Here is a 22,441-nt window from a genome sequence, read left to right on the forward strand (position 1 = left end):
GGTCGTAAACAGAAGGGTTCTCCAGCCACTTCGCCTACCCGTCATTAAAAGTGGCCACCTTGATACAATGGAACTGTCGAGGTTTACATTCTAATCTGGATGACATAAACACAGTGATTGCTTCCTACTATCCTGTATGTCTTTCCTTACAGGAAACATTTCTGAAACCTGCCGATACAGTCACCTTTCGGCGGTTTTCTTTGTACAGAAATGAAAGGCTGAGTGATAGACGAGTACATGGAGGGGTGGCACTATTAGTTGATCAGCATGTGCCCACCCTGTCTTTGCTACTCGACACACCTTTGGAGGCCGTAGCCAACCCCAACCCAAACGAGCCGTTTTTGCATATAAATTTCCAAACAAGTGGGTTTCTCGACATCACTGACGTAGCCAACGGTGTTTCCTTGGGTCATGCCATCACTGTTTGTTCTCTCTACCTGTCACCTAAAGAGACATATGATCAATCAGACTTTGATGCTTCGTTGAACAGTTGCCGTCTCCCCTTTTCATCCTGGGGAACTTTAATGGACATCATCCCCTCTGGGTAAGTGCTGGTGTTGATAGGAGGGGTTGCTCTGTAAAATGTATGATCTCTGATCACAACCTTTTTCTTTTCAATACTGTTTCTTTTACTTATTTTCATGCACCTAGTCAGTCCTTTACTGCTATTGATCTCTCGATTTGCTCCCCTTCATTATTCTCCCATTTTTCATGGAGGGTTGACAATAATCCACGAGGCAGTTATTATTTTCCTATACTTTTGAGAGACTGGCTGTGGTCGATGCCAACGGACCCGCGTGCCCGGGTGGAAGCTGGATCAGCCAAACTGGCCCTCTTTCATTGCTCTTGCAGAACTTGATCCTGCCATCGTCTATAAGCCATCAATAGACGACTGTGTTGCAGCAGTAACTGACTATATTATACAAGCAGCTGCTCAATATATTCCTAGAACCTTGACACGTTTTCCACTATATCTTCGTCTGTGGTAGAATCCTGCCTGCCACATGGCATGGAAGGCTCAAAAACGGGCCTGGGATACTTTCTGTAGATATCCCACACTCTCAAACTGCATCGCTTTCCAGTGGGCCCATGCACATGCCTGGTGGGTAAGACGTCAAAACCAGAAGGAATCTTGGATTAAGTTCACAACCAGCATATCTTCTACTACCAGTTCCAAAGTCATATGGGACAAGATTCAGAAGGTCAGGGGGCAATATCACTCTGTCCCCCTCTCAATCTTGTTCTTTGCTGATCAGGAAGTAGCTGACACCCAGAACATCGCCGATACTCTAGGTGAAAGCATTTGCTGGGTATCTAGCACTTCTGCTCTTTCTCCACCTTTTTAGCCATCAAGACTTGGGACAGAGTGATCACCTCTTTCCATTCGAGCTCATTGTCTATGTGACTATAATCGTTCGTCTCTTTACACTGGTGGAACTCAAACTGGCTCTTCATTGGTCTGGCAGTACATCGGTTGGACCTGATAATGTACACTATGACATGCTGCACCATCTATCTCCTGCTTCTCTTGCTATTCTTCTGATTGTTTTTAAACAGATCTGGTAAGAGAATGTTTTTCCAGAAACCTGGCATCAGGCTATTGTCCCACCTTTCTCTAAACCTGGGAAGAATCCCAAGATTACTTCAAACTACCGTCCAATTGCTTTGACGAAATGTCTCTGTAAGACCCTAGAAAGAATGCTCGTCTTGTTTGGTACCTTGAATCAAACAGCCTCCTCTAGCCCATCCAGTGTAGGTTCCGACGACGGTGCTCCACCATGGACCACCTGAATCGACTTGAAACGTCAATCATAGAGGCCTTTCTCAAATGACAGCATCTTGTATCAATATTCTTTGACATTAAGAAGGCTTATGACACAACATGGAAGTATGGCATTTTGCGAGACCTTTATATATGTGGGTTACATGGCCATTTGCCCATTTTTATTAACAAATTTTTAATGGACAGGAGATTCCAAGTTCGTGTGCTTCGACACTTTCCTGTTCTTTTCTACAAGAGCTTGGAGTCCCTCAGGGCTGTGTTTTGACTGTCGCACTTTTCAGTATAAAGATTAATGCCATTTTACTGCTGCAAACGGGGTCTAAGTCGACGACTTTCACATTTCATATCAGTTGTCGAACATGTGGTATATTAAGTGGCAACTACAGACTGCCCTTAATCATTTACTGAAGTGGACCACAGCAAACGGCTTTAACTTCCCTCTCTCTAAACCCATTTGCATGCACTTTTGCTGCCAACGGGGTATTCACCCTGATCCTGAACCCCGTATCGGTGAGTTATGTTGCCTGTGGTCCCTAAGATAAAGTTGCTGGGCCTTATCTTTCACCATAAGCTGACCTTTATACCACACATCCAGCAACTACGGGTCAAATGTACAAGAGCACTGAACATCCTCCGTGTCCTCTCTACCACCACTTGGGAAGCAGATCGACTTTCTATGCTAAAGATGTATCGTGCTCTTATTTGATCGAAACTCGACTATGAATCACTGGTCTATGGCTCTGCCAGACCATCGGCCTTAAAGATACTAGACCCCATTCATCATCAAGGACTTCGGCTCTGCACTGAGGCTTTCTGCACTTCCCCAGTTCAGAGCTTATACATAGAGTCTCATGAACCTTTTTTGCACCTCCGCCGTTTGCAATTGTCTTTACCCTATTCTTCAAAACTTCGTTCCTTACCAAAGCATCCCACCTGGGGTTGTGTTTTCCTTCCTTAGTTGACCATACTTTTTCAGAACAGACGATCTGCCATTGCTCCTTTTGGTTCTCGCGTCCAGGTGCCATTGGATGAATTGGGTCTGTCCTTGGATAACATTGCTGTATCCACTGGTCAGCCCATCCCACCATGGCTTCTTACAGTCCCCAAATATGACCTATTTTTAAGTCATCTGAGAAAAGCAGACACTCCCGATTGGAAATACTGTCTGTTATTTGCTGAACATCTTTCGAACCACCCTTCCACTCCTATGTATACAGATGGTTCAAAATCAGATGACTGTGTGGGCTCAGCCATGGTTTGGTGTTGTTCAGTGGTTGCGCTCAGAATCCTCTTTATAGCTTTCATTGCTGAACTGCACGCCATTTCTCTTGCCTTGGATCATATTGAAGCTAAGCAGTACTCCAACTGCACTATTTATACTGACTCGCTTAGTTCTCTACTGGCCCTGGAATCGCTTCACGTTGGTTCACACCCTGTTCTCGCCGATATTCAAAACCGACTGGTCCATTTCTCTTTAACATCTGCTTCTATCCAGTTTTTCTGGATTCCAGGCCACTTTGGTATTCGCGGGAAAGAGCTTGCCGACACCGCAGCTAAGTCTATCTGCTCTGGCACTATCACCACTGTACCTCTTCCATACATGGACTATGGTCATGTATTCAAGGCTTGGTTCCGTGCCAGCTGGCAGTCGACTTGGAGTGAGCAACGTGAAAACAAGCTTTTCCAAATAAAACCCTGTATTGGACTTTGGCTGTCTTGCTTCCATAAGGATCTGAAAGAGGAAGTTGTTCTAACTAGAATACACATTGGTCACAGTTTTTAACTCATCGTTTTATTTTATCTGGAACTGTTGCACCAGTGTGTAGTTTGTGTAACACTCAGGTCACAATAAGCCACATTTTACTTTCTTGTCGTTACGAATCTCAACGACGGCACCATTTAAAACACGTTCTGTCCCAAGGTTTATCCATAACGTCAGACAGTGTTTTTAGTGATGGTGACACTGTGTCCACCTTGGAAATGTTTGTAGTTTTTAAAAGGCCATTAATCTTTTTAATGTCATTTAAGTTTTTTAATGTATACACTAGCCTTTTTTAATGTGATTCCCTTTTAAGAATCACAGTCCATCTAGTTGATTTGAAATTATAAACTGGCCGTAACATCAAATAACTCGAAACCAGAACTGGAAAGGTCAACTTCAGGTGACTAACGCTGCTGTTTGAACTCGCCGTTAGTCATCCTGGTCAAGGCCTCTTGTATAAATATACCTGTTTCCTTCAAACTTTTACAATCAAAATGAGAGAGTAATTGAGTTCACTTGCGATGTTGAATATACCAAGATGCAAGTTAAATTTGAAGTACAATTTCTACTAATGTGAACAGTAAACGATGTATCGGTGAGATAGGGTTATGGAAAGTATATAATAAAGTATTGGACTTTGTCCTTCGATGGGACAGCGTTAAGTTTTCGATCATGCTAAGATAAATTCCGAGGTTAGATTACCCACGGTGGACACAACATTTAGCCCAATGTGTCTTTGCTATCCAACTAGTAAGTATTTGATGTTTTCCACTGATAAACAGGAGTAGATATTCAGGTGAGAGGTTTCTAAGAAGTTAAAGTATTGTCATATATAATTTAAACCTCCTAATTAGAGAAACAACCAATCAGTATTACGATTTAAAACTGCTAATCAGAGAAACAACCAATCATGTATGATTTAAAACTGTTGAATACAGAGAAAGCAACCAGTGGCGGCTATTCTTAATCCAACAGCGAGATTGTTTGTCAAACTTGTAAGATTCTCACAGCTAAAACTGAGAAATGCGTTCAGGGACATATCGTGGCTCATACCTGGACATATATATATATTTCCATTCGCAACTCAGTCCCCTAGCAACCGAAGAACGTTATGTAAATCAGTTTGAGCCATCTTTCAGTTGGTTAGGCTTGGCGCATCAAATGTAACTTACAACTCATCAGTAAGACGGATTTCAACTAGGCTAGCATTTTTATTTTGGTTATATTTGTACTCTTGTAAAACGTGTTTACAGAAACGATCCACTTTCTAATTTTCTGTTACAGTGCCGTTTCGTTATTCCAAAGATTTTTTCCTAAACCGCATGCTTTCCTCGAGAAACGTATTTTTAGTATTTATATAAATTACTATTCACAAAACAATGTCAGTAGATGACTTTAAAAAAACGTCACATATTTGATGATTAAAGAGAAATGACGTCACTAAATAGTCAAGAGAAGAGCGCTACCTACCCGTTGCTTCTGTTTTTTTCTTATGGCATAAATTAACTTTAGAATTGAACGATGTTACAGAGGGCGTAAAATAACTGTAATTTTCTCGCGATTCGGTGTTGGAAAAGGATATTTTCACTTACAAGAATAATTCACAAAGTGAAATGCATGAGTGGTTTTGAATAAGATAATGAACAAAAAATTTCTATGGTTCCAGGTAATGGTTTAACACAACGGTAAATTAGAAAAGACATTACATCTGTTTAACTAATAACTCAACAACAGTAGGTTAGAAAAGACACTATATCTATTTGACTCATAACTTACTTGTGTTATATAATTCTAACACACTACATCTGTTTAAATCATAACTTACTTGTGTTATACAGGGTGTTCGGAAAGTCACTGTGCACTTATATATGTATATGATTACAAAAGTGCACAGTGACTTTCCGAACACCCTGTATAATTCTAAGACACTACATCTTTTTAACTTATAACTTACCTGTGTTATAGAATTCTAAGACACTACATCTTTTTAACTTATAACTTACCTGTGTTATAGAATTCTAAGACATTATATCTATTTAACTCGTACCTTACTTATATTATATAATTCTAAGACACTATATATATTTAACCCATAACTTACTTGTATTGTATAATTCTAACACACTACATCTATTAACTCATAACTTACTTGTATTATATAATTCTAAGACTATATATATTTAACTCATAACTTCCTTATATTATATAATTCTAAGACACTATATATATTTAACTTATAACTTCCTTATATTATATAATTCTAAGACACTACATCTATTAACTTTCAGGTATTATAGAATTTTTTTTTCACGAATCAACGATAACCTCACGAACCCCTGTACTTAAGCATATTTACACCTATAGACCTCTTTACTTAGTGAGATCCACCTACAGACCTCCATACTTATAGAGATCCACCCACACACCTCCATATTTAGATAGATCCACCTATAGACCTTTATCCTTAGATAGATCCACTTACAAACCTTTTTACTCAGATAAATCCACCTATAGACCTCTATACTTAGATAAATTAATCTGCAGACTCCCATACTTAGGTAGATCTATCAACAAACTTCCATGCTTAGATGGATCCATCTGCAGACATCTATACTTAGATACATCCATGTGTGGACCTCCATACTTAGATAGATCCACCTTCAGACCTTTATATTTAGGTAGATCCATCTGTGGACCTTCATATTTACAAAGATCATTTGCAGGTCTCCATAGTTTAGATAGACCCATCTGTGAACCTTCATACTTAGTTATACCCATCTGCAGACCTCCTTGCTTGTCCTATAACATATGGTTTATTTTGTTTTGAATTTTGTTCAAAGCTACATAAGAGCCATCTGCACTAGCCATCCCTAATTTAACAGTGTGAGACTAGAGGGAAGGAAGCTAGTCATCACCACCCACCGCCAACTCTTGGTCTGCTCTTTTACTAACGAATAGTAGGATTGATCCCCACGTTATATCGCCCCCACGGCTCAAAGGGCGAGCATGTTTGGTGTGACGGGGATTCGAACCCTCGGAGTACCTCAACCACCTGGCTATGCCGGGCCCTACAACGTATGAAAGTTGTACTGCAGTGTAAAAGTAACTTGTTTCAAATCGACTTTATGTTCCTGTTACCGAACATGGTATTTTTAAAGCTATAACATTTAAAATCTATCTTTACCTACCTGAAGAGCAGCTTCTGAACTTTTTAGGGTTCACAGACCACAGGTTGAGACTAGATTTATGTTAAACCTACACTGAGGTATCCCGAACACTGTTGTTATAAAGATAGAAGTTAGAAACTAGATGGTGTTTCAAACATGCACACCTACTTTTTTCTGTCGTAATTTGTTTTGTTTCTTTCATTCGCGCTAAACTACACAAGAACTAATTGCGTTAACAGTTGGTGAAGACATTTAGTACAGAGAAGGAAGCGCCATCTCGTTACAATTATTGACATCATGTTTATCAGAAAAGAGAAGTTCTGAGAGTGACAATAATAGATTTTAACGTTCCAGCTACTGAGATTAACTTTATCAGAACAAAGAAGGCCTAACAGTTACAGTAATAAACATTAACATTGCAGCCACCGAGTTTAACGTTATCAGAACAGAGAAAGCCTGACAGTGATATTAATAGACTTTAACATTGCAGCTACCGAGTTTAACGTTATCAGAACAAAGAAGGCCTAACATTGACAGTAATAAACTTTAACATTGCATCTACCGAGTTTAACGTTATCAGAACAAAGAAGGCCTAACAGTGACAGTAATAAACTTTAACATTGCAGCTACCGAGTTTAACGCTATCAGAACAAAGAAGGCCTAACAGTGACAGCAATAAACTTTAACATTGCAGCTACCGAGTTTAACGTTATCAGAACAAAGAAGGCCTAACAGTGACAGTACAAAATAAATGAAACAATGTATGATCTGTGTATGTTTAATTAACTAATTCACCTGTTGCTTTCAGGAAAACTTGGCATCAAACCAGAGTCTACACTCGAGGAATTTCCCGGGCAAAAATAAAACTTGCACTCTGTGTAATAGATAAGTACCATCACATGTAGTGTTTACCCGGAACTTGGTGAGATCCAGGAAAATGTAGGATGGAAAAAAAATAATTTCTCTTCATCCACTGTTTCTTTTTCTACACTTCTCATATTCAAAACCTGGCGGATTTTTCTGAAAATATTAATTTTCAATAACAATTAATACATGCTATACTGTAATGTTACTTTCTGAGAGTAACAATTAAAACATACTATACTGTAATATTACTTTCTGATACTAACAATTAATACATACTGTACTGTAATATTACTTTCTGATACTAACAATTAATATATACTGTACTGTAATATTATTTTCTGACAGTAACAACTAATACATACTGTACTGTAATATTACTTTCTGATACTAACAATTAATACATACTATACTGTAATATTATTTTCTGACAGTAACAATTAATACATACTGTACTGTAATATTACTTTCTGATACTAACAATTAATACATACTATACTGTAATATTATTTTCTGACAGTAACAATTAATACATACTATATGGTAATACTTCATCTTTCACTACTGTCCTTTCTCACACACTGTAAATAAATGTATGAAATTTAAACAGTCTTTTTATTTTTCAACACATCTTCGATTCTCTTCTAGTAATGTTCCTTCCTCTTAGAGAAATAAAATTGTTTTATCTGGAGTCTAGCCTGTCTTTTCCAAGTTTTCAATCTGGTCCATTGTCTTCAGAATGTAGTACACAGAAGTATTTATTCTATCGATCCTCTAAATAACTTTGTAATCTTCAATACGATCTTCTCTTATCTTTCTTTTTTCAATATAAAACTATCCTTGTAATATAAATTTTACATCTCTGGAATCATTCTAGTATCGTTCATCTGGATACTTTCCAATGAGATTCTTTGTTTTATAAAAGAAACGAAACTATACACATTTTGCCAAGTGAGGCCTAACTAGTTTTTAACTTCTAATTGATATATATATAAATATATCTTCATATTTTATTAGGTTTGTCAACAGCAATAAAAAGCTGCTTCGATGATTCCAACGACCTAAGTATCCTTAATACATTTGCAAATAGTCAAAGGCTTAACACCATCAGCAAACTTTAACTAATTACTAGAAACCGTTGTTTCAAATAAGAAAAATCACAGATCCAAACACTGACTCTTGAATGTCTCTAATAGCAACCAAGGCACAGTCTCAATGGACTTTAATAACAGTTTATTTTTATGTTATTGTTTGTTTGTTTCTCTCATCCAAACAACCTATAATCCATTTAACTGGTCTTTCCCCAACGTCTCCTGATGTAGTTTTATTGTTATTTTCTGTGTTATTTAGAGCTTTTCGATAGTTTAAGTACATCAGTTGTGTTCATCTTTCATATAACAAGAAATGTGGTCGATGAAAGTTAATAGTTTAGTAACAGTGAATGAATAATAAATCCTTGTCAACTTTATGGCGCCATATTCAATTAAATAATTCTTTATTTTATCAGTTTCTAGAACTCTACAGAAGTAATAACGGTCAAAGCAGAGCTTCGAGAATATAGTAATAACCTCTGACCAGAACAAACACACACACTATGTCCATGTAGTGCCTCTTACCATGCTATGTTGTTTTATTATCTTTGTGTTGAGCAAATACTCGTGAGAATTCTTCTTTTGTTACATGCAGAAATCAGAGACCGAGGTTAAAATGTTCAAGATGATATATAGAAAGCCAGTCGACCTTGCTCCAGGTGACCTTCGATTGACCTTACCTGTAGTTTATCTTTCCAAGAAGTAACTCTGGTCTCCTTCCTCCTCTAATTCCTCGAACTCATTCATGTCACCTGCAGCACATGCGATCGCTATTTTCTTTCATAATGTAAATAAGAACACAGACAACTTGTTGTTTTAATAAGATGTGTTCACGTATAATCTATCTTTTAAGTTAAAGCACTTTAAACATTGCATACTAGAGATCATATAACGACGTATTATGTTTGTAAACTTTTATACGTTAGAGATCAGGTAAAGACGTATTAGGCTTATAAACGTTTGTAAACTAATTACCTAAATTATACGTATTATATATGTATATAACTAGTAGTAAAGAACAGCTATAGAATTGTTTTGAGTACACATTTCATACTGGAAGTCAGATACAGATTTTTAGCGTGTATACGGTTGTTACTAGAAGTCAACTGAAGACTTACTGGGTGTGTATTTTGAAGTAGAAATGATTACGAGAAGTGAACTATTTTTGTGAATAATGAAACAGCTAGTGAAGGAAGTGTCTGTTCTTGAAGTTAATATATTTAATAAATGTCTTTGTTTGGATTGTTGTATGTGAAACAAACGAATAGTTTCTTCCATTTTTACTAGTCTGCAAGGTTCACTTGCTCCTAATTTTACCAACACTGGACATTAGACTAGGCTTATTAACAGTATAATTGAAATACAGATAAAGTCAATTTAACGACAGTTTATAAAATACTGATTTTGTTTACAGGATTCCACGTGACTCCAAAAATCCATCTGATCTGTCCAGAAAGCTGCCTTCTAATAGTTGTGGGGGTCATCATTGGACTTCTCTTGTTTTACACCGGATTCCACAGTGTGGAGCACCTTACCCCTGATGTTTTCTTCCTTTACATGCTTCCACCGATAATTCTGGACGCTGGCTACTTCATGCCTAATAGACTCTTCTTTGACAACATGACTTCTATTCTGATTTATGCTGTACTTGGTACTGTATGGAACGCTCTGACCATAGGGTTTTCTCTGTGGGGTGTTGGTTTGACTGGACTATACGGAGTGGAACTCCCCCTGTTGGATACTTTGCTGTTCAGTTCGATAATTTCCGCTGTAGATCCTGTGGCGGTCCTCGCGGTCTTTGAGGAGATACAAGTGAATGACGTGCTTTATATCCTAGTGTTCGGAGAATCCTTACTGAATGATGCTGTGACAGTGGTGAGTTTCTTTGTCTCTGGTTAAGCACAAAGCTACGCAATGTGCTATCTATGCTCTACCCAACACGGGGATTGAAACCCTGTTTTTAGCGTTATAAGTTCGAAGATATACCGCTGTGCCACCAGGAGGGTTACAGTGGTGAGCAGAACGTGTCCTGTCATAAAATAATAAGGATATTCTTATACTAAAAAAATTCGTTTTGAAATCCCAATTATTTAAATGAAAATTTTAATTTGTATCAAATAAACATTTTAAATCATAAAGAAGTTAGACTTGTTAATTTACAGTTAATTTTAAGGGTTTTTTTAAACACTGTTCAAATTATTTGTTATTATTTTTCAACACTTTGTGTTATCTATGTTTTTGTTATCTTAATCGTGTTTTTATTTCCTTAATTGTAATCAAATACTCGTCACTTTTTGCTTTAGTTTTGACATATCGTCATTATTGTATGATATATATGTATTTCTATCTAATGTTACACTCTTTATTCACAATGTCCTGCAGTACTTGGTCGTTAACCCACAGTTTTATTTCCGGCTTGAATTAGTAAGTTTGTTCCAAAAGTTACCAAGAATATAAAACAAATAAGTTCATTTCCAAAAGTTTAGTTTCTATATTTTGTCCATATCAGCTTTTAGGCTTTCACGTACACATATATATTTTGTATCTACTGGCCAGGACATCTATATACAGCTACCGTTTTTTCTAGCAGTTCTTTCAACAGGTCAATTCTTTAATCTGAAAAGCGAGACGTTCAACTACAATTGAAATTGAAAAAGAGGTTGCTAAGATGTCATGGTCAGTCCGACTGTATAGGTGATCCCTGTACAATCAAACAGAACGACAGGTGGAGGCATCTGAGAAACAATGGACGAGTGATGAAAATCTCGTACAGAGAAAAAAAATCGAACGATAACGCGCAAATAAAAAGTGAAAACTGCCCAACATACGTAGGAAATTGAGGATGCGGAGGGTGGACAAAAATCCTGATGGGTAAAATACAAGGAAGAAATGCGAGAAGCAGACAGACTCATTTCACGACATTAAAAAGTTGATTGCAGAGGTGAAAACTAGATTAGGAAAAATTATACAAGAAGAAGGGAAGAGAGAACCATAACTATCCACCCTCAGAACCAGGAGGACACCATGACTAATGATACAAGAAGAAGTGAATAGAGAACCATAACTATCTACCCTCAGAACCAGGATGACACCATGACTAATGATACAAGAAGGGAATAGAGAACCATAACTATCCACCCTCAGAATCAGGAGAACACCATGACTAATGATACAAGAAGAAGGGAAGAGAGAACCATAACTATCCACCCTCAGAACCAGGAGGACACCATGACTAATGATACAAGAAGAAGTGAATAGAGAACCATAACTATCTACCCTCAGAACCAGGATGACACCATGACTAATGATACAAGAAGGGAATAGAGAACCATAACTATCCACCCTCAGAACCAGGATGACGCCATGACTAATGATACAAGAAGAAGGGAAGAGAGAACCATAACTATCCACCCTCAGAACCAGGAGCACACCATGACTAATGATACAAGAAGAAGGGAAGAGAGAACCATAACTATCTACCCTCAGAACCAGGAGCACACCATGACTAATGATACAAGAAGGGAATAGAGAACCATAACTATCTACCCTCAGAACCAGGAGCACACCATGACTAATGATACAAGAAGAAGGGAATAGAGAACTATAACTATCCACCCTCAGAACCAGGATGACGCCATGACTAATGATACAAGAAGAAGGGAAGAGAGAACCATAACTATCCACCCTCAGAACCAGGAGGACACCATGACTAATGGATTTTAATAGACCATTCCAATCATGTAAACCTATGTTTCTAAGACGAGCACCATATAATAAATGCTATATAATATTTATTATTTCTACATAACGTAATTTATTTGACATATTTCTCTATTTATAGAATACACATAATATTTTACCCTCCCAGTGGCACAGCGGTATATCTGCGGACTCACACCAATAAAAACCCGTGGTGGGCAGAGTACAGATAGCCCATTGTGTAGCTTTGTGCTTAATTCAAAAACAAAACACAATACTTCATCTCTAGAATTTTTTTAAACATTTTAGTCACTTGTTTTATCCAGGTGCTTTACCACATGTTCGAAGGATACGCTGAAATGGGACAAGAAAACATTATTCCTATCGACTACGTCGCCGGTCTTGCTTCCTTCTTCGTAGCAGCACTAGGTGGCGCTCTCATCGGAATCCTTTGGGGTGTGTTGGCAGCTTTCATCTCTCGGTTTTCTCATCACGTACGAATTATCGAACCTCTTTTTGTGTTCGTCCTAGCTTACCTGGCCTACCTGAATGCTGAGCTGTTTCATCTGTCTGGAATTGTGGCGTGAGTTTAACATGTGTTTTTTCATTATCGATTGTAACTTACATCTTTACTCTGAAGACTTCTGAGACGTTTAAGATTCTTACTAAACAGTAACACAGCTTAACGTTGATTCGTACTCTTGTTAGATGTATCCAACTATTTTAGTTACCTGTTTCTATTTGTTTTATTTCCTACATAAACACAGATATCTGTATTTACAGGTGCAAAAAAAAAGTAACCCCCCTTGAAAATGTTGTTAATTTGTTCTTTAATCAGTGATGTTCATAAATACCTGAACTTTTCATTATTTTACTTACAATTTATCATAAAAAGTGTTGTGTACCTGCTGTAGATTCTGAGATCTTATTTCAATTAGACTACAAATAACACTATGTAACAAAATGTTTACTTTTACTTGTTCCTGGGTAGAAAGTGTTATTTCCCAACTACTTATGCCTAAAGTAAATTGAAAAAAACAACAACATATTTTTCTCTTCAAACTTTGCTTTTGTGATCTGGGAGCATATAACGCAAACATGATGGGACACTATATTTGGGGTCTGATACGTGAAAGTGATTTACATTACAGTCGCAAATCTTGAAATACTGTTCACTTCTAAACATTTTTGTATGACTTTAGTATAAATACATGTAAATCTTGATTCATATGTTGTTATATTCACACCTTATGTAAATAAAAATGTGCAAATTTGCCCGTTTTTACATAGAAAATAAGTTAATTTCTAAATTTCATTATCCAGGTCACAAAATCAAAGTTTGAAGGGAAAAATGACCATTTTCTGTGCTTTAACAACATAAGCAGTTAAGAAATAACACATACTATCCAGGAACAAAATTTGTGTTACATAGTGTAATCAAACAAGTTTTACTGCTATAGTGGAGGCTAATTGAAACAAGATATGAGAAACTACAGCAGGAACAGAACACATTATATAATGAAATGTACGTAAAATAATCCAAAGTTCTGGTATTCACTAAAGCCAGTGTTAAAATTAAGATCTGAGACCAAATTTGAACAGGTATCGTCACGTGCGTGTTATAATTTTACACATTTCTCATCATCTAATAAAATATATGAAAATTAGCAACATTTTCAATGGAGAGCCATTTTTGTTGTCCACCCCCTGTAGATATCGTGATACATCATTTAACATGTGTAACCTTGTCTTTATTTGTTCCTAGACTCGTTTTCTGCGGTATATCTATGAAGAATTACGTGGAAGAAAACATCTCCTACAAGTCCCACGTGACAGTCAAGTACACAATGAAGATGTTGGCGAGCTCCTCAGAAACAATAATATTTCTCTTCTTGGGAGTTTCTACTGTAAACGATAACCATGAGTGGAACACGTGGTTTGTCATTATGACCATCTTATTTTGCACACTTTACAGATCTATTGGTGAGCAACACTTAGACTCCTTAAATTGGTGTGTGTTTTCTTATAACAAAGCAACATTGAGCTATTTGCTGTGTTCACCGAGGGGAATCAAACCCCTGATTTTAACTTTTTAAATCCGCAAACTTACTACTCGGGAACTCTTTAAACTGGTATGGTTCTTACAAGTCTGAACCTTTCTTTCACAAAACTATTTTTTAAATTTGGTTATCTCACAAATATAAAGCTTCTACAAGTTTATTTAGTAGCGAAGTGACGTTTGTTCTTTTACGGAGACTTACTGTACGACAGAGTTTACTTCATAGCGAGACGAGATTACATCTGTCAAATAATTTAGTTTATAATTATGTCATAGTTTACTATGTATACCATGAATATATTACTTAAGTGTTTTAACATACCGGTTCCATCAACATAACTAAATTAGAAACCGGTTTTTGCTTACTTCAAGGTAACATCCGGATAGTTTTCTACGATATCTGTTAATTTTGTCTTGCGTATACTTCTTGAACTGTAAGTGGTGTGAAAATACGAATGTACATTTTGTACAGAGTTCTCAAACTTCATGATTTATTTTAACCATATATGTGATTGGGCAGATACAGAAATGATATTAATTGGTAACTGAAATCCCATAAGTGGATGTGAATGATGGGCGTTTAGTTACCAATTAATACCATTTCTAGATCTGCCCAACCACATGTAACCACGTATATTTAAAGAATTCTCGTCAGTTCCTCACAAAGACAAAACAACTTACAAATATTCTTGATGACGAGAAACACACTTTGAAAAAAAAAATGTATCTCAGAACGACTGGTATGAGATAAAGAGAAAACAAAATCAATAAGTGTTAAGTGTTCTCTACTTAAGCTTTATTTTGTTTTGCAGCTCTCTACTTAAGCCTTGTGTTGTTTATTAGCTCTCTACTTAAGCCTTATTTTGTTTTGCAGCTCTCTACTTAAGCCTTATTTTGTTCTGCAGGCTCTTTACTTTAGTATTGTGTTGTTTATTAGCTCTCTACTTATGTCTTATTTCGTTTTGCAGCACTCTACTTAAGTTTTGTTTTGTTTTGTTTATTAGTTTTCCACTAAGCCTTATTTTGTTTAAAACTTTTCTTTTATGATTGTTTTGTTTGGCAGGTGTTATAATTCAAACATGGGTTCTCAATCGTTTTCGGCTACATAGAATTAACAAAGTTGAGCAGTTCATCATGGCGTATGGTGGTCTGCGTGGGGCTGTCGCCTTTGCTTTGGTTCTAGTTATCTCAGATAAAATAATTCCAACAAAAGCAATGATGGTAACAGCTGTAATTGCAGTAGTGTATTTCACCGTATTTATACAGGTGAGTATTTCATAAATACTTTAAAATCTTTTATTTTTATATGTTATTCATTCTCTTTAATAGAAGCCATTGTACAGAACAGATAATTTTGTGCTTCATTTAGCATATTTTATTTGTTGGTAAGCGCAAAGCTACGTAGTGAGCTATATATGCTCTGCCCACACATTATCTAAACCCAGTTGTTATTGTTTTAAATCCTCGAGCTTACTGCTGAACTGGCCCGGCATGGCCAGGTGGTTAAGGCACTCGACTCGTAATCTGAGGGTCGCGGGTTCGAATTCCTATCACACCAAACATGCTTGCCCTTTCAGCCGTGGGGGCATTATAATGTGACGGCCAATTTCACTATTTGTTGGTAAAAAAGTAGCCCAAGAGTTGGCGGTAGGTGGTGATGGCTAGCTGTCTTCCCTCTAGTCTTACACTGCTAAATTAGGGACGGCTAGCGCACATAGCCCTCGTGCAGTTTTGCGCGAAATTCCAAACAAACAGTACTGCTGAACCATGGTAGGGGGCGTATAGTTTCTTTACTAATAAAGTTTTCTCTCGCTTTTAGCAACAAGATGAGAGAATGCTTGAAAGTGTTGTTATGTGTTAAAAGTGTACTATTTGTAATTTTCGACTGATGTATATTGTCATTGACTAAATATTTCCTGGTTGTTAACCAATGTTGTGTAACTTGCGGCTCTCTACGTAAGTTGTGTGTACGTGCAGCTCTCGACGTAAGTCTTGTTTTTGTTGATTAAATATTTCCTGAGTTTTTCTCACTGAGAAAATGTTTATAAGTCGTATAAAACAGTTTCTGAACAAAACTTTGTTTGTTGGTTGGTTGTTGTTGTTTTTTGTAAAATATACAACTCCTACTTGCAGTTCACCAAAATCTGGGGTTTGATTCTTTTTTACGGAAGAAAGAGTGCTGATTTTTCATATTGCAGAAACAAATCATCAAACTAACCAATAAATTCGTGTTCCATATTTGAGCTCAGTCCGTGGATGCTTTGTGAGAGTGACAACTAAGAATTGATGGTGTTAACAGGTTTTCTTTCATCTAGTGTATCACTTCAATGTTAAAGACAGCTACCTAGCAGCCTTACATAAAATACAATAAACCTCTTAAAATTGTTGACGGGTTCCAAAACAAGTATTCAATGAATAATCAATATCTTCAGATGTGATGGGCAGAGTACAAATCGTTTCTATCAACATTTAAAAAAATAACAAAAAACGTATGTTGTAAAAAAATAGTCCACGTTTTGCACTAGCAATAAAAAAGTAATACAATCCCAGTTTGTAGTCGTGCAGTCGAAGATAAAACTTTTCGAAAAAGGAAATTATTGTAGGGATAACAATATTTGTGTATCTTAATATAATTATTCAATTACAACGAGTTCAATTTATCCTGATTTTGTCTGTTAGCATTCTATTACACTTTGTGTCTGTGCTATTATACACTGTTGGCCAAATCTGAAGGCCAAATAACATAAAGACAAAATATGCATTTTGCGTTGTTAGACTCAACCACTTATTTGAGTACAGCTTCGAAAGATGAAAATAAGAAAAGGGAAAATAAAAAAACTTTTTTAGCATTTAATAGGGAAAATATGAACACTATGAAATTAGCCTAAATACTAGCTGGTCAAAAGTTTAAGACCATACCAAAAAGAAGTCCTAAACAGGGTAGGGAATGCCCAACAATAGGTCTCAGTAGTGAGTTGCACGGCCGTCATTGTGAATAACTTCAAACATTCACTTTGGCATGGTCGATATAAGCATTTGCAGAAGGCTGGCTGGAATGTTATTCCAAGTGGTGAAGATGGCTTCATAAAGATCATGCACTGTCCATTGAAGTCCAATTCTATAGACTTCCCTTGCCATCCACTCCCAAACATTTTCAATGGGGTTCAGTTTGGGCAAACACGCTGGATGGTCCGAAAGAATCACGTTATTCCACATGAAAAAATCCTTTGTCCTGCGGGCGTTGTAGATTGCACCGTTGTCCTGCTGAAAGATCCAGTCATTTCCACACAAGCGAGGGCCTTCAGTCAATAAGGATGCTCTCTCCAACATACCAATGAAGTCAGCTACTGTTTGATGCCCCTGTATAACCTGAAGCTCCATTGTTCCATGGAAGGAGAAAGCACCCCAGATCATGATGGTACCTCCTCTACTGTGTCGTGTAGAAAATATCTCCGGTGGGATATCCTTATCGTGCCAGTAACGTTGGAAGCCATCTGGACCATCCAGGTTAAATTTTTTCTCATCAGAGAACAAAACCTTCTTCCACTTTACTTCATCCCATGTTTGGTGCTTTTCACAAAGTTTAACCGAGCTGTTTCGTGGTGTGGCCTTTGAAGATGTTTACGTTTTCAAAGCTTTTCTCGTAGATGTCGTCTTATTGTTCTTGAGCTGCATTTTGCGTCCATAAGGACCTTAATCTGGTTTGACGATCGGCTGGTGTCTTGCCGTACAACCCCTTGAATCTTCCTGCTCAACTCGGGCGAAATTTTCTCGGGCCGACCACTTAAAATTCTCGTTCCGTATCCCTCGGGGTCTTTTAAGAAATTTGCAACAGCAGTTTTACTACGTCCAATCTCACCAGCGATGGCACGTTGAGAGAGACCTTGGCTTCTGCAGCTCGACAATTCTGCCACGTTCAAACTCTGTCAACTTTTTAGCCTTTGCTATGTTTTTACCCAATGCAACACAGAAGATGTCAATTGGAGATGGTGACAACGCTAGTGCTTGAACACAAATGACTAAATTTCGTTAAGTGTTTACCGACTAACGCTTCGTTTCAGTATGATCTTAAACTTTTGACCAGCTAGTATTTAGGCTAATTTCATAGTGTTCACATTTTCCCTATTAAATACTAAAAAAGTTTGTTTTTTTATATTCCCTTTTCTTATTTTCATCTTTCGAAACTCCACTCCAATAAGTGGCTGAGTCTAACAACGCAAAATGCATATTTTGTCTTTATGTTCCTTGGCCTTTAGATTTTGGCCACCAGTGTATATGTAGAGATAGTATACATTCTACCATCTTGTTTTTTAATTATTGACGTCCATACATTTACTTACTTTTTATAAAACTTTTTTTATTTCTTTTTAATGCGTTGTTTCATTGGACACGGGAAGTTAGTATTAAAACCAAGTTCCAAATACAGTAAGGTTCCAACTGTAACATTTATTGTTTATCTATTAGTGGTTGGTAGTTCCTGTACTTAAGCTTTTTAAAGGAACACCAAAAGTCTGTAAGAAAGCTAATTTCAAGGGGTAATGAATACATCGTTCACACTAAGTTTGTTTTCATTTCTACTATTTATTAATAACCACACTATCATGGAACAATTGCCTATATTATACTGAGAAAAACAGCTTTTTATTACGCGATGTGCAACCCCGAACTTCGTGAATTTTGTGTGCATTTTCAACAGGAGTTACTATATTCTCGTCTCGCCTCCGTTTTCCGTCACGGGGAAAACTTTTATTTCACTGGATTCTCGGGGTGCAGATATAACGTCATGAGTATGTCACACGCTTATCTGACGCCATCGCGCCATCTACATAAATATAATAGTACTGTATGTGAATACTTTGCAGGGTTTGGATGAATCTTCACCAAAATTGGCTGGAGGTTTATTAAATCTATGAGGAGATACAAATTTATGATTTGCTGTTTTTATAGGCCTTTTATGTTTGTTTTTAAATTATATATATATCGGAAACAACTTTTTATATTCTAAGACAACCTTTCATTAATCACAAATCTACGTAACTTCCAACCAGGGTACGGATATCCCAGCTAGTGCTTATAAAAATAGCTACTCCATTTGAAACTGTGTCATCTTAGTAAGATTGATTAACAACATTGTTTTGGTTTTTCAGTTATCGTTTGTTTTGAATTTTGCGCAAAGCTACGCGAGGACTATGTGCGCTAGCCGTCCCTAATTTAGCAGTGTAAGACTAGAGGAAAGACAGCTAGTCATCACCACCTACCGCCAACCCTTGGGCTACTCGTTTACTAACGAATAGTGGGATTGACCGTCACAGTTAGCCCCCACGGCTGCAAGGGCGAGCATGTTTGGTGCGACGGGGATTCAAAGCCACGACCCTAACCACCTGGCCATGCTCTTGGGCTACTCTTTTACTAACGAATAGTGGGATTGACAATCACATTATAACGCCCCACGGCTGAAAGGGCGAGCAAGTTTGGTACAACGGGGATTCGAGCCCGCGACCCTCAGATTAGGAGCCGAACACCTTAACCCACCTGGCCATGCAGGGCTGTTTTTCAGTTATCATCTAATAACAAAACAATAACGGTATATTTAACATTTTGTGCTCTGATATTTATAGACATTTGCAGAACTTGTGACTAGATACTTTTATAGAAGTATTGTAAAATTCTGATAACTGTTGAGCAGATATTTAAAATATGATTTGCATGAACATAGATAGTGCTGCCATCTGCTTGATATCTACTTCAACAGTCTTCGGTATCAATTTTTAAAATTAATATACAGGGTGCCCCGTAAGTCCCTACCCATCCATATGTTATTATGTTATATTCAATGATACTAATGATGAGTTGAAGGCAGCTGTTACCGCGGCATTTGGAACAATAACCCCTGCTATGTTGTGGAAAATGTCTCACAGAATATGGCGTCGCATAATATTATGCAGCGAGAATGAGGGACAGCACACAGATACACTGGATACACAAGATATATGGATGGGTGGGGACTTTCGGGCCACCCTGTATAAACATGTTTCTTGTTGAGTTAATGAGTTTTTTTAACTCTGATTATATTTATTGACTGGTCATTTTGCATAATCAAGATTATTTTTTTGTTTATTAATGATTGAGCCAGAATTTTAGAATAAAATATTCTAATTTATCTTTTATATTTTTTTTTATTATTATTAGGGCATAACGATAGGTCCTTTAGTGAAAATATTAAACGTTTCAACTAGTCAGAAAACCAAACTCTCCATGAATGAAAGGCTGCATACACGGGTACGTAAAAAAATATTTTCTTACGTAAAAATTCCACTAAATTACAAACACTGTTAAAAAACTCATAACAAAACAACTGCTAAACACGTTTTCACAGTAAACTTCAGTTTTAATGTAATTATCACACGAACTTTAACAGGAATTGCACTACACTTGTTACAAAGCATTTCAAAAATTAGTCTCACTGATTTATTGGTAAATATATTAATTTTATTATCTATTCTTTTAAGCTATTGCTTTTGTGCTTTTCTTTTCTTCCTTTGCCAATTAGCTCAGTTAAACGAAGAACTTGAGGTTGTTCCTCATCTAAGTTTCAGAAAAGTAAAACCTGGTTTCAGTTAGCAGTATTAGTATAACTACTAGTATTAACACTTGTGTAAATAAAACATACTAGATCAGGGGTGTGCAACAGGCGGCCCGCGGGCCACAACCCGGCCCGCCAAGCCATTTAGTGTGGCCCTAGTTGTTGTAATCTAACCATGTGGCCTGATCTGTAATCCAACGCAAATGGAATATTTTTAAAAGCATCGATCCTACGGGATTCCCAGGCTTCGACTCGACAAACTTCTAAAATTATCTTTGCTAGAGAGGAGCAGGCCGAATTCGATTGGTCGGCCTCCTTAGGGCATGAATAGGTGACGTGCACTAGCACTATTGTCTACGACTCAACGTCATGTCCTGAACCTCGCCTTCGCCCGCTGGCGACAATTTTCCCTAACCTCTGCTGTCCGTCATTCATTATTGGTGAAAATTTTATTACCTTTTACAGTTACTACAAGAGATTGAAGGTAAATTGATTATTATTTAGCATATTGTTGTGACTTTACTGAATTTGTTAAAATTTTTGCTTTCAGATGCATCTGATTCTATGTACAGTGTGACCTCGTTATTCGCGGGGTTACGTTCTTTACCCTCCCGCGAATAGCGAAAACCGCGAATATTGGACGCAGTTTTAAAACGTATATGTATGCGATTATATACTATATGAAATGCTTCCCAAACACTAATGATACTTATACTCATTGATGCAGTAATAATGTAGCAATATTGCATACTGTCATGTATTTCACTAAATTGTACCGTGCGTTACCGGGCTGTGCTTTGCCGTTTGCGTTGTTGGGGAAGCTGAGGCAGTCAGCCAATAGCAGTCCAATCTTGTTTGGTGAAGACGACAATTGATAAAACGGCTTGATTGAGTAAATACAACAGAAATCTCCTCGTAAAGCCCTTTCAGTCTCTGTGACCTACAAAACGCAGTTCGCGCATAACCCGCGAATATGCGGGGCCGCGAATAGGCGAGGTCACACTGTATTTTGCTATTCTCAATTAATTTAAGTACCGGAAGGCTATGATCGTGATGCCAATTTAGAAACATGTGTTTCTGTCCATAAGAGGTTCCATGTGTAAATAAATTCTATGTTTTTTCTACTTTGCTATTTTCGTGAGAATAATTTTTGTTTTGATTTCAGGGCTAGTAAAATGTCAGCAGTTAAGAAACGAAAATTGATGATGAGGGAAGGTTATTCAACAGTGAATGGTGCACAAAATATCTTGTTGTCCCACATAATCAAGGTGTTGTCTGCCTCGTCTGTCAAACTACAATTGCAGTCATGAAAGAGTACAATATTAAGCGACATTACGCAACTAAGCACTCCTCCCAGTTTGATGAAATTGTTGGTCAGGCACGAAAGGACAAAATTGAACATTTAAAACATCCATTGAAAAGCAACAAGGTGT

General features: G+C 37.2%; 1 protein-coding gene across 1 annotated transcript in view; it reads left to right on the top strand.

The window, feature by feature from the left end:
* LOC143257612 (sodium/hydrogen exchanger 1-like) overlaps positions 1 to 22,441 on the top strand; it is a 55,551-nt gene that overhangs the window by 21,842 nt on the left and 11,268 nt on the right. Inside the window, exons 2-6 of the mRNA XM_076516602.1 lie at positions 10,082 to 10,542; positions 12,693 to 12,949; positions 14,132 to 14,349; positions 15,489 to 15,691; positions 20,615 to 20,704. Of these exons, the coding sequence (XP_076372717.1) occupies positions 10,082 to 10,542; positions 12,693 to 12,949; positions 14,132 to 14,349; positions 15,489 to 15,691; positions 20,615 to 20,704 (1,229 nt within the window). The remainder of the gene's footprint in view (positions 1 to 10,081; positions 10,543 to 12,692; positions 12,950 to 14,131; positions 14,350 to 15,488; positions 15,692 to 20,614; positions 20,705 to 22,441) is intronic.

The sequence above is a fragment of the Tachypleus tridentatus genome, chromosome 1 (genome assembly GCF_004210375.1).
Source record: "Tachypleus tridentatus isolate NWPU-2018 chromosome 1, ASM421037v1, whole genome shotgun sequence".
Taxonomy (NCBI): domain Eukaryota; kingdom Metazoa; phylum Arthropoda; class Merostomata; order Xiphosura; family Limulidae; genus Tachypleus; species Tachypleus tridentatus.